This window comes from Euprymna scolopes, chromosome 10, assembly GCF_053919585.1.
Source record: "Euprymna scolopes isolate OS-2025 chromosome 10, ASM5391958v1, whole genome shotgun sequence".
NCBI classification, from domain to species: Eukaryota; Metazoa; Mollusca; class Cephalopoda; order Sepiida; family Sepiolidae; genus Euprymna; species Euprymna scolopes.
The window spans coordinates 154,737-167,217 of NC_136491.1; the positions used below are offsets into that span (position 1 = coordinate 154,737).

At 39.7% G+C, this 12,481-nt stretch overlaps 1 protein-coding gene across 1 annotated transcript; it reads left to right on the forward strand.

Annotated features, from left to right (window-relative positions):
* Positions 1-9,858: 9,858 nt before the first annotated feature.
* Positions 9,859-10,647, forward strand: LOC145286359 (uncharacterized). Its single transcript, XM_080135296.1, has one exon. It carries the CDS (start codon positions 9,859-9,861, stop codon positions 10,645-10,647), a length of 789 nt encoding a protein of 262 aa, XP_079991422.1.
* Positions 10,648-12,481: the final 1,834 nt, after the last annotated feature.

Genomic DNA, 12,481 nt, shown 5'->3' on the forward strand with positions numbered 1-12,481 from the left:
AAGTCTTTTAATAGTGACGACTTTTTTCTTTTCAAAAAAAAAAAATCCGACTCAAATTGTACTCTCACCAAAATAACTTTCGTTCAAAAACCACACCCTTTTTTTTCTTTTTGACACAACAAGATTTCATTTTAAATTCCGTATTGAAAAACGACTTTTTAATACATACAAGTCGTCCGAATCGCATTTTAAGTTCTTCTAGCAGCAACTTTTTTCTTTTTCAAAAACAAAATAAAAAAAACTCGAATTGTACTTTCATTAAATAACTCTTTCGTTTGAAAACAACTTCTTTTTTTTAGCACAACGGGATTTCAGTTTAAATTCCGCATTGAAAAACGACTCGGATTTTAAGTTCTTTTAACAGCGATGACATTTTCATCAAAAACAAATCTTACTCGAATTGTACTTTCATTAAAAATAAATCTTTCTTTAAAAACGACACCTTTTTTCCTTGGCAGCACAACAGGGTTTCATTTTAAATTCTGCATTGAAAAATGACTTTTTAATGCATACAAGTCGTCTGAATCGCATTTTAAGTTCTTTTAACAGCGACGACTTTTTTCAAACACAAAATAAAATCTGACTCGAATTGTACTTTCATAAAATAACTTTCGTTTAACAGCAACTATTTTTTTTCTTTTCAAATACAACCGAATTTCAGAGTCTGTCACTCGAATTGCCATTCAAATTTCTATAGAATGAGGAATTTTCAAAGTACGACTTGTATGTGCATATTAAAAAATCTCCACAGCCCGACAAATTATCACAAAGTCCGAGCTTCGAATGCGTATTTAACTTCTCCATAGCATCAAATTTTCACAAAATCTGGCTTTTGAATGCGTATATAACATTATCCATAGCCTGGCGAATTTTTCACGGTGACTTTCGAATGCGCACCTACCGTTCAAGCAAATCATATTCCAACACGTTCAGTTCACGACGACAATTAAAAAAGAAAACTCAACGAATCCCACTGGGAATAACAAACAAGCAAAAAGACAAAAAAGGTCCGACTCACTTCATCATATCTTAAACCTTCCCAATTTGACATGACTCATTTAATTCTCCCTTTGGCAATGCTTTCAATGTTCAACGCGACTTTTAATTTTCCAGGTTCGACGCAAATCATTTAAAATTTCCCACTTTCATCTCGGCCGCATCGACTTTATATTTAAAGCCAGAATAGCTTCTGATAGAAAGAAAAAACCTGGACTGGATTCTTGGCAGCATTCGAACATTCTCAGCTCTGACCCGTTCAGTCCAGTTCACCAGAACTCAACTGCCGACATCTTGACTTCCAGTGTCTAGCCTCATTGATATGCAAATTAAGACGTGATCGAACCTGATCATTTGTCGCCTTTTCGTGTCCTAGCGGTCGGGTTTCAAGTTCTGAGCATCGCACATGCCACTCTTGGCAGCCTGTCTCTGTGACTGCAGTCACACTGCAATTTTCCCTCCACTTTCAAATAACTACCGTTTTCACTATTAAACAAGGTAAAAATAAACTAGAATCCAGAGAAATAACTTGATTAAACTAATGAAAATATCTTTAAAATCACCTATGTTTTCTCTATTAAACAAGGTAAAAAGTTTCATCTAGTTATGTCCTTTAATTCTAGTTTATTTGTCCTAGTTTAATACATAAAATAGCGGTGATTTTAAAGATATTTATATTAGTTTCATCAAGTTATTTACTTTGATTCAAGTTAATTTTTCCCTTGTGTAATAAAGAAAGTAACGGTGATTTTAAAGATATTTTGATCTGAAATGTTTAAAAAGTTGTAGCAAACTTGCCTTGTGCACTTGTACAAATCTGGGGGGACCAAAAATGAATGAAGAAAAAAAGAGCCAGAAAGGATGTGTTACCATTAATTAATTCAGTTGTTCTGCTATAAGGGACAAACTGATACCAACTGCTCGGGCTGATAGCAAAAGCAGCAGAATCTCTGGATGGAGGAGCAGCGCTGGGCCTTAAGCTAATGAAAAGAGGAATGGGAGAGCTGGTATTCAGACAAGGATCTGAGATCCCTGAGATAGGAGGAGACGGGAGTTATTTTATATCTGTGGCAAATTGCTGGGACACTACCCAGTTGCTGGATGGCTTTGACCAGCATGGAGTTATGTTAAAAGAAGAGCAAGTGGAGTAGACTGGCAGAGCAGAGTTGATGATAAAATTGTCAAAATAATGCAGGACATTCTAGCTGATATAGGAAAAAATGACTCTGTTACTGGAGCTTGACACATATCCGAAACAAAAATAAGAGTGTTGTGGTGTGATGCAAGCAATATTGCAACCGGTGTGGTCATTGAGATTAGTGGCTTGGTGGCAGAAGATGCGGCATGATTGAGGAAAGTTAACGATTACAATCATATTAACATGACTGAATTGGAACCCGTTTTGAAAGGAATCAATTTAGCTATAAAATGGGTCTTGAGAGAAATCGAAATAAGAATTGATTCAGCCACGATACTAAGTTGAGTAAACAGTACAGTGGAAGATTGGAAGAATATGAACAAAGGATGCTGGAGAAATTATTGTAAAACAGAGATTAAGGACGCTTGGAGAGTTAGTATCTAAATTTGAATTGCAGATAAAGGCAGTGTTTGTGCTTTCAGAGAGAAACAAAGACATTAACACGGATCAAAAAACAGTGGTTAGTTGAGAAAGAAGAGGTCTTGATATGCTGTGTAGGAATTGTGAACTAGAAGAGTTGCATGGCATGCACCACATGGGAGTGGAGAGAACGTTATATTTGGTGCGGAAATTTGATCCACATATAAAACGGGAAGAAATTTAAAAAGTGGTTAGGAATTGCCTTTGATGTCAATCGATTGACCCAGCCCTGAATGTACATGATCCTGGGGAGATTGGGACTACGAAGAATTGGACAAGATTAGTGATAGACATAACGCACTATTATGGAGGAGCATACTTGTCAATGATTGATTGTGGTTCTGGAAGATTGGCAATATGGAGAGAGTTACATGCAGAATCGGCATATTCGGTTGCAGAGGAATTAGAAAAGGTGATGCTTGAACGAGGTCCAGTTGGGGAGGTGATAATGAACAATGGCACTGTTTATTGCTCAGAAGTTCTCCAGACGATGCTAAAAAAATGGAAGATATGAAGCTATTACAGGGTAGCCTATAGGCCCAGAGGAAATGGAATAGTAGAGTGACATCATCGGATGGTGAAAGCAATAGCTGAGAGAGGAAGGATATCACCTGAAGAGGCCACATTCAGTTTAATCTAATTATTTCCCTTGGTTCTAGTTTATTTTTTCTTTGTTTAATAGAGAAGACAATAGTAATTGTAAAGATATTTACATTAGCTTCATGCGGGTATTTCCCTTGATTCTAGGTTTTTTTTTACCTTGTTTAATAGAGAAGACAGTGGTCATTTTAAAGATATTTATTATTTTTTTCTAGTTATTTCCCTTGATTACTGTCTATTTTTTACCTTATTTAATAGAGAAGATATCAGTTAATTGAATGATACTTCATTAGTTTCATCTAGTTATTTCCTTTATTCTTTATTTTTACCTTGTTTAATAGAGAAATCAGTAGAGATTTAAAAAATATTTTCATTAGTTCCATCACATTCTAGTCTATGTTTACCTTGTTTAATAGGGAAGACAGTATGTACCCGTATCTGCAGGTAGTCTATTCTTAAATCCAGTAGTACTACATCACTCCTTTTCTGACACCATTCCCCTAGTATTAACTATCCGTTATCAATCCACGTCTGAAACTTTTCTTCATATGCAGCCCGATTTTTTGTAGAAATTGCATACTCTGGAATAGTATTGAATAGCTATTCTGACACCTCGCTCATGGTCCACATTCACCTTGCAGTCCAGGCTATTTCTTTGTTGTCAAACGTAGTATAGAAGTCCTTTTCCTCAATAGAAATAGCTGCACAGACTTCTTTTCCAAGTGTTACACCTCCAGCCTCTGTGATCATAACACCTCCTAGTCATTGTATTGTGGCAATTCCAATTAACAGGTCGTAGCAAAGGGGTTTTTCGAGCAACACCAGAACAACTTCAGCTGTGTCACTTTTCTCAGTACAGATCGTGACAGTTCCTACACCACATCATACTTGGTGAAGTTTAAGTCAAATCTAAACAAATTCAAAGTCCAATGTACAAGTCCAATGTAAACCAATTCAAAGTCCAATGTGCAAAGGACAGGAAAGCAGTTCGATCAGTACACACACAGACACGGTAACACGCCACCAACACGATCCAGTGTACACAATTACCAACCGGCCGTTCTTTCCTCCTCCCTTGCCTTCCAAAACGACCTGAATTTATAGTTGTCGAAGACCAACTGATTTGCATATATGCACGAGATTTTGCGAGAGTTTCCGAGATAATACCATTACAAAACACCGTCGGCGCCATCTTGGAATTCTTTTCTTATCCTAGCTTCACAGCGATGACAAAGCACACACGCACACCTAGGTCGTTTGAACGGTAAGCCCTCATTTTCACAGCTTTTGCCACACTTGGAATAAACCATTGATGGTCATAATATTCACTTGTTGCTTCCTCCACATTTGACAGCAATATGTGCTAACTAGAGACAGAAAACATCCCCTGTCCTTAACTTCATTTCCCAAACAGTTGCGAGATATATGACCCATCTCATTGCAGTGATAACATCATACTGTTCTGTGTGTATGTGGATAAAAACTCCTCATATCACTTTGACTCCAGCACTCGTTAGCAAAATTATTAGCCCACCCTCATTTATAGCACACTGGGCTCTCGCATTTTTCACTAGCTGTAACGTTCAGGTGCTGTACAATGAGTGCTGACTGCTGCTGAAATTGGTTTCGATTCCTTTTTTTTTTTTTTTTTTACACAGTAATTACCACTTATCAAGGCCCGGAAGCCACTCAGGGATAAGGGTTATTGCAAGTACATTATGTTAGTGTGGAGATTTGATGAAGTGTTTAATTAAGGGGGCGGTTCATTAGGAATTTGTTAACGTTGGACTTGAACACATCCAAGTTGTAGTCCGGTGGGAAGCAGGCAGACGGAACAGAGTTCCACAGGCGTGCAGTTCTAAGAAAGAAGCTTTGTTCATGGAATCCACGTTTTGATTTAGGCACAGATATAGAGTGGGGGAAATTTTTCACAGTGGATACAGCTAGACGGGTGTTTTTCATGAAAGATTGGCGAGGGGGGACTAGAGATTGGAGTTCAGACGAACACCTGCCATGGAAATAACGATAAAACAAAGATAGGCTCGCAACGTCTCTTCTGTGGGAGAGAGGTTGCAGGGTAGAGAAAAGGGCATCCCCCACTAAGCCACGCAGTCTATTTTGTACTCTGTCAAGGCAGGATAGGCTGTTTTTAGCAGCTCCTGCCCAGATATGGCAACAGTATTCCATCCTTGGACGTACTTGGCTTTTATATAGATAGAGAATTGCATCAGTAGTAAGATATCTTCTGGAGCGGTAGAAGGATCCCACCATCTTTCCAGCGACCTTGGCAACAGACTTGATGTACGTGTTCCATTTCAGATCAGGAGTAAAGGTCAAACCCAGAAGCTTGTCAAAACATGGGTCTCACCCAGACGAGAGCCATCCATCACAATTGATGCTAAATGGGGATCAGAGCGTTGATGATGTAAGGATAGGAGTTTGGTTTTGGATGCATTAAAGGTAACCAGCCACGTCTTACCCCACTGAACCACGCGCTCGAGATCAGAGGAGAGAGAATCAGAGAGAGCTTTGTCATTTACAGCCTTTATGTGTTGCCGTAGATGGTCGTGTCATCAGCATAGATGTCAACGAATGATTTAAGTATGTGTTTAGGGAGGTCATTGATGTAGATCAAGAAGAAAGTTGGGCCCAGGATTGACCCCTGAGGGACTCCAGCATTTATATTGCTGGCCTCCGATTTTTTGTCCATCTACCACTACTCTTATGAGCCTATCGGAGAGAAATGATTTAATGATTCAGAAAACATTTCCAGTGATACCGTAGCTGGAAATCTTGTGAAGTAGACCCTTATGCCATACCTTGTCGAAGGCCTTTGATATGTCAAGAGCAATTGCCCTAGAAAGGAAGCCTTTGTCAAGAGATTCACTAATCCTGTGGGATATAACCGTCAGCACATCTGCGGTAGATCTTGCAGAGCGGAAACCATATTGCATGTCACTAAGAAGGTTATTCCTGCTGAGGTGGTTGACTATTTCTCTATTTAATATGGATTCCAGCAACTTACTCATAACACACAGGAGACTTATTGGTCTGTACTGAGAGGGAGATGACTTATCACCTGAATTCTTAAATACAGGGCAAACTAATGAGGTCTTCCAGGAAGTCGGAAAGCACTTCTCCTTAAGGCAGCGCTTAAATAGTTTCGTAAGTATGGGAGCAAGTTCTGGTTGAAGCTTTTTTAACACTATAATTGGGATGCCATCAGGGCCAGTTGCTTTACTGGAATCTAGGTTCTTGATTAGCTTGGCGACCTCATGCACGGATATTTGTATGTTACCTAGCTTGTTCTGTGTTATAGGAGGAAATATGGGGAGTTGATGGCCTTCGTCCCATAGGGTAGAATTAGCTGCAAAGTTCTTTGCAAATAGTTTGGCCTTGTCTGACGCTAACGAGATGACCTCTGGTCCATTGATAATGGTTGGGATAGAACGCACACTTCTGTTCAGGATCCTATTTGTTATTTGCCAAAACTGGTGGGAACCAAGCCGCTGATCAGCTACCTTGGATTTAACAGACTGGGTATATAGCTCTCTAGCATTTTTTATTACTCTTTTACAGTGGTTGCTGGTCAGATCTGATACTATAGAGGACACTTCCTTTTTTAACATGGAGTGCAGAGGAAAATCAGATATGAATGTACGGAAGCTATCCCAGTCAGCCATAGAGTATCGGTATACAGTACGGTGGAGGGGTACGTCTGGAGACTTCTTACATTTCGCTTTTATCTTAACTGATGCGATGGAGTGGTCGGAGAATCCTAGAGGAGAATGAACGGAACATGAACATAGCTCGGGGGAAGTTGAGAGAAAAAGGTCTAGGAGGCTTGCATATTGACCGGGTGTATCGGGCACACGGGTGGGTTTGCGAACAATCTGAGTGAGGTCATAAGCAATGGCAAAATCATGACAAAACCTCCCCTCATCGTCTGTCTTATTTGAATGGGTCAGCCATTCCACGTTATGGACGTTGAAGTCCCCACAGATGTGGATGTTATCCGAGGGATGTGCAGACAGTATGTGGTCTATTTTCTCAGATATGCTCTTAAAGATAGTAACTCTGCTGCTGTGGAGCCGATAGAGGGCAAATATAAATGCAGTGGTGTTAGCAAGTGCAACCTGGAAGCACATATAGGGTAAATTAGGATCTTCTCTAGAGATATCCCTGCCACACGGGAAGCCATCCTTAATGTAGGCACATATTCCATGCCCATGGCGATCTTGGGGGTCAGATTTAGCTGTTAAGTTAGAGTATCCATTAATTATGAACTCATCTAGGGAAGTGGTCGGCCCTATTCCAGTTTCACTTAGAAATAATATGTTCGGTTTCGCCTCCTGTAATTGGGTTTCAACCTCTGGAAGGTTGGAACGTAGACCACTGATGTTGGAGAAGGAGACCTGGTAGTAGGGGTCTACGTTGGAAGATGGGGTTCTAGGTTTAATCGAGTTTTTATTCTGGATGTTTCGATTTTAGGCCACAACTCATCTATTCTTAATTCGTCAATTCATGATGATGCTCACAACAATCTACTGACATCATCAGGTAAACCTACTAAAAAGGCACAGCTTAATATTTTGTTGATGATCTCACCAAACAGTACAGATAACTTCCATAAACCGACGAAGTACATGTCAACCGTTTCCTTGGGGTGAAGTCGCCAACTAGTAAAAGGATCTGTACCAAATGCTATATACAGACTTTGCTTACTTTCATCCATGTCTGGTTCATACCAAAATTGTTGATATACTGAATAGCCCCCCAGTTAATCTCAACAGCATAGGTGTTGCTGGTTCTTTTATTTTGCACAATTTACAGATATACTCAGCCTTTTCAATCCATTCAACGACAGACGACCCATCAGTAGATCTATCAAAATCTGGTATTAAGCAAATGTTGAATCGGTCCATTCTTTTTTTAAATCACCGCTTATCAAAGCCGAAATAGTTTATGGTTAAACTAACAATTTCTCTGGTAAATTCGACACACTGCTATCAAAACTTCCAACTCCAAAACTTGACACTCTTTCAAGTTGAATTGCACACGACTACATACATAGCATACGCCTTCTTCCAATTCATTTTCATGTTTGCTTCACGTCCATTTTTATTCACCTGTCTCATTTTCATAGAAATGGCTACAGTCTGTGTCGCTCATGTGGCCGTCAACAAGAAAACCAACTGAGTGTCACCATTTTAGCCTTTTTTTTTTGTTTTGTTACACGACCGACCCTTTGAAGCACGCACACATGCTACAAAAAGTAAGTTACAATTTTCTCTACATTATGTAAATAAAAAATACCTTGACTGAATTTACATTTTTTAAATGCTAACAAGCTCATGAATTTATTTTTGATTTTTATGAAAATAAAGCATCATAGATATAAAGAATGAATTTTATTTTTAAATATTTGTTATATATTATGAAAAAAGCAACTAAAATCTGTGTTAATAAAATCTATATAACTCAAAGAAAAATTAATTTCTCGAACTAACAATATTATTATTGAATGAAGCATTGTTTATTCAATATTTTCATCCAAAACATTTGCAAAAAATATATTATGTGATTTTAATAATAATAATTTTAGGGAAATTTTAAAACACAATATTCTGCAAAAATTTTGTTTAATCTTAAAAATAAAAAAATGAAGAAAAAAGTTTTATTTTAAATTCTAAAGAAAAGCATTGGTAAAAAAGACATCAACAATAATTTCAGAATTTAAATGTAATATCAAAAATATAAATAACTATACAAATCTTTTTAGCTAAAAATTGTTTGAACATGTTTTTTTCCTCACATACACACACCCACATGTACGCACGCACAGACACTCACGTACATATATTCACATTCACGTATATACACTCAAATTCATGTGCATACACACACACGCTAACGTACACACATGTATGCACACATACAGGCACATGTATGCACACATGGGAAACGTCATTTCCTCTGAAAGGAAATCCAGACATGCGCAGTCAGAACACTGACCCCGGTATAAAAGTCAACACCATTCAACATTCTTTTTCTTCCCTTTTGCTTTGGTTTATCAACCAGACAAGTTTGCGTCTACAGCTCATGGCTTGAAGACCTTTCCACGTGGACGACTACTACCATGGACGCGCGGCTTTACTGAGGTCAACCCCCTCTCTTTTTCTTTTTCTACATGCTGGACTGCCATTTCTCGTTCCTCTACTTCATTCCTTTTTTTCCACGCGCGTAGTCGTCAACGACTGAATGAACACGTGTTCCACCTAAACCCTTTATTTTCGACAGAAAATAAATGACATGTTTATTTTATTCAGCAATTGAGTTTTGTTTCCTTCTTTCCCTTCATTTCATTATTTTCTTTTATAGCGAGTTAGGATTATTATATCCTGGTCCGCAACAAACGATGTTGACACCGTTATTTTAAAATGAGATGAATGAGTTTGAATGAAACACGCGGTGTAAACTAAACTCTTCCACACAAATCCATGGCACGCACGAAAAATAATTTTTCTCTAAAAAAACAAACTTGTCGACCATGTGGAGGAACATTTTCAAACCACACACAAGATAAAAATTTCAACAAAAAAAACAAAATGGAACTTCAACAAACGGACTCCTACAACGAAACCATGGCATTAAATCTTCCACCTTTCAACACGACAAATACAAAAATATGGTTTGTCCAATTACAGACCATATTTGATGCTAAACGGATAATGTCACAACGAGCGCATTATTGTTACCTAGTGGAAAAACTGCCGTTGGAGGTGGTAGAGGAAGTCACAGATTTTCTCAAAAATGTACCTGAGGAAATACCGTACAACATGCTGAAGCAAGCAATCCTGCAACGAACCGGTGTTTCCAACGAAGCTATGCTTCGTAACTTATTCACGCAAGTTGAGTTAGGAGACCGCACGCTTTCTCAACTACTTCGCCATATGAAAGCCTTGCTGGGAGACAACAAAATGTCGGACAGCATCATGAGGAGTCTCTGGTTGGATAAATTATCCCCAACTACCAAGCAAATCCTCGCTCCGATGTTGGAGGAGACGGCAACAGAAAAGCTCGCCAGCATAGCCGACATAATTCATGAAAGTTCCCAGAGCCGACAAGTATACGCTCACCAATGGCAACCTGACCAAAACCAAGACGAGGAATTAGCCAAATTAAAGTCTACGGTTGAAAACCTTTCAAAGCAGCTAGCTGATGTACTTCAAACGCATCGACATTATCCCAGAAACTACAACGACATGCAACAAAGTTACAGGCGAAGAAGTTTAAGCAGGAATCGGGCCACATCACGAGATAGACAAGATGTTTGCTTCTACCATAGGAGATTCGGCGTCGACGCGAGAAAATGCACTACACCTTGTGCGTTCAAAAAAACAGCGCAGGGAAACGAACCTCCCAGCCAGTAACGACGGCCATACCATGGCCACCCTTCCTTTATTTTTACAATTAAATGGCATTAAGATGGTTTCAAATTTGTGAAGTTTTTCATTCAATTTCTATGCTTCATAGCGAAGTGATCCATTGAAATCAGTTGCTAACTTGCTGAAGGATGATCAGAACGTTTGAATAGAATTTTGATGACTGATCTATATAACTCCCAAAAAATTTTCAAAGTGCTCAACCCCTGCTTACTGTTATATAGCATATTCCTCCATATTTACATGAATAAACCAGAAACCAGTAGGAACAGTGACGACGATAATAAGGGCGACGCTAAGACAAACCCTGTTCGTCGATACAACATAAATGATCACACTAAAAACACGACACCATCAAAGCCCATCTCTTTACATAAACACATTAACGGAATAACTCGCAACTCACCTCAACAAAGAAAAACGCCAGAGGAAGCCGTACATCAGAAGAAAAATCAAAATACAAAACACAAACATCACAGCAGACACAACTCCGGCAGCTTATAAACACAAATAAGTATCCCATAAAACACTGCAACAGTACAATGTAGTACTTACCAACACAACAAACGCCCTCATGTTTGTGCCTTGTATAGGCATGCGCGACAACAAAACTTGGGTTTTTATAAGCGGAAGTCTCGAGGTTGTCAGGAATCTACAGGCGCATGCGCAAGAGAAAGAATTGAGATAGTGGTATAAAGGCAGGTCGAGTGAGAAGGTTGTTGTTGTTGTTGTTGTCATTGGACGTTACAGTGACGCGTGCGTTTGCAGGTGATTTATTTTTGTGTGTCAAGTCGCGCACCTCGGTGAAGGTCATATAAATCGTTCACCTCGGTGAAGGTGAAGGTCATAAGCTATTTCGGCGATTTCATTTTGTCTCTTTTCCTGGACAACTATGGCTGGGGCAAAGTTTGATTTAAAACTGATACCCGAATTCGACGGATCCACTTCTGTTGTCGACTGGGTCGAAAGGGTTGAGCTGACCTGCAACCTCTGTGAAGTAAAGGGGGTGAATACCGTGATTCCCCTGAGATTGGCTGGAGGCGCCCTAAGTGTATATCAGCAACTGAGTGCTGTGGAGATGGCTGATATTACCTGTATAAAAAATGCTTTATACAAGGCATTTGCCATGGATCCCTGTACAGCCTACAAAACATTTGCCACTAGGAAGCTCATGCCAGGAGAAACCGTGGACGTCTTCTTTGCGGAGCTGAAGAAACTTGCAGTTCTATTTGGCAATGGAGTGTCAGAGCGAACACTGGCATATGCGTTTGTGGCCGGCCTTCCCACCCATGTTAAGCAACTGTTGAGGGCTTCCACCAGCGTATCTGTAACGCCCATGGAACATTTGTTAGAATGCGCTCGAGCCATTATCAGAGATGAGGAGGACCTGAGGGAACCGGTTGTAATGATGGCGCAGGCAGCCAAGACTAATGCTGAAAAGAGTCCCAGTTTGAGACCCACGACCAATGGGAGATGTTTCTGCTGTGGCCAGCGAGGCCATATCGCAAGAAATTGTACTAACAAGGGGCGGGGCCGCCCGCGCTGTTTCCAATGTGGTAGCTATGGACATTTATCCCAAAATTGTGCGGGAAATGCATCAGGGGGCAGGACGTCAGTGCTGCCTTGTTCCCCGGACAAGAGTTAATTGAGGCGCAACCGACAATAAATGTGTACGTGGATCAAGTGCTTTGTTCAGCTCTTCTCGACTCCAGGTGCTCACACACCATCATGAGTGCCAAGTTGTGTCGAAACTGGACAAAGCAGAACATCAAAGTAACCACAATAGGTGGCAATACGCAAACTTGCTGTGGAGTCGGAACTG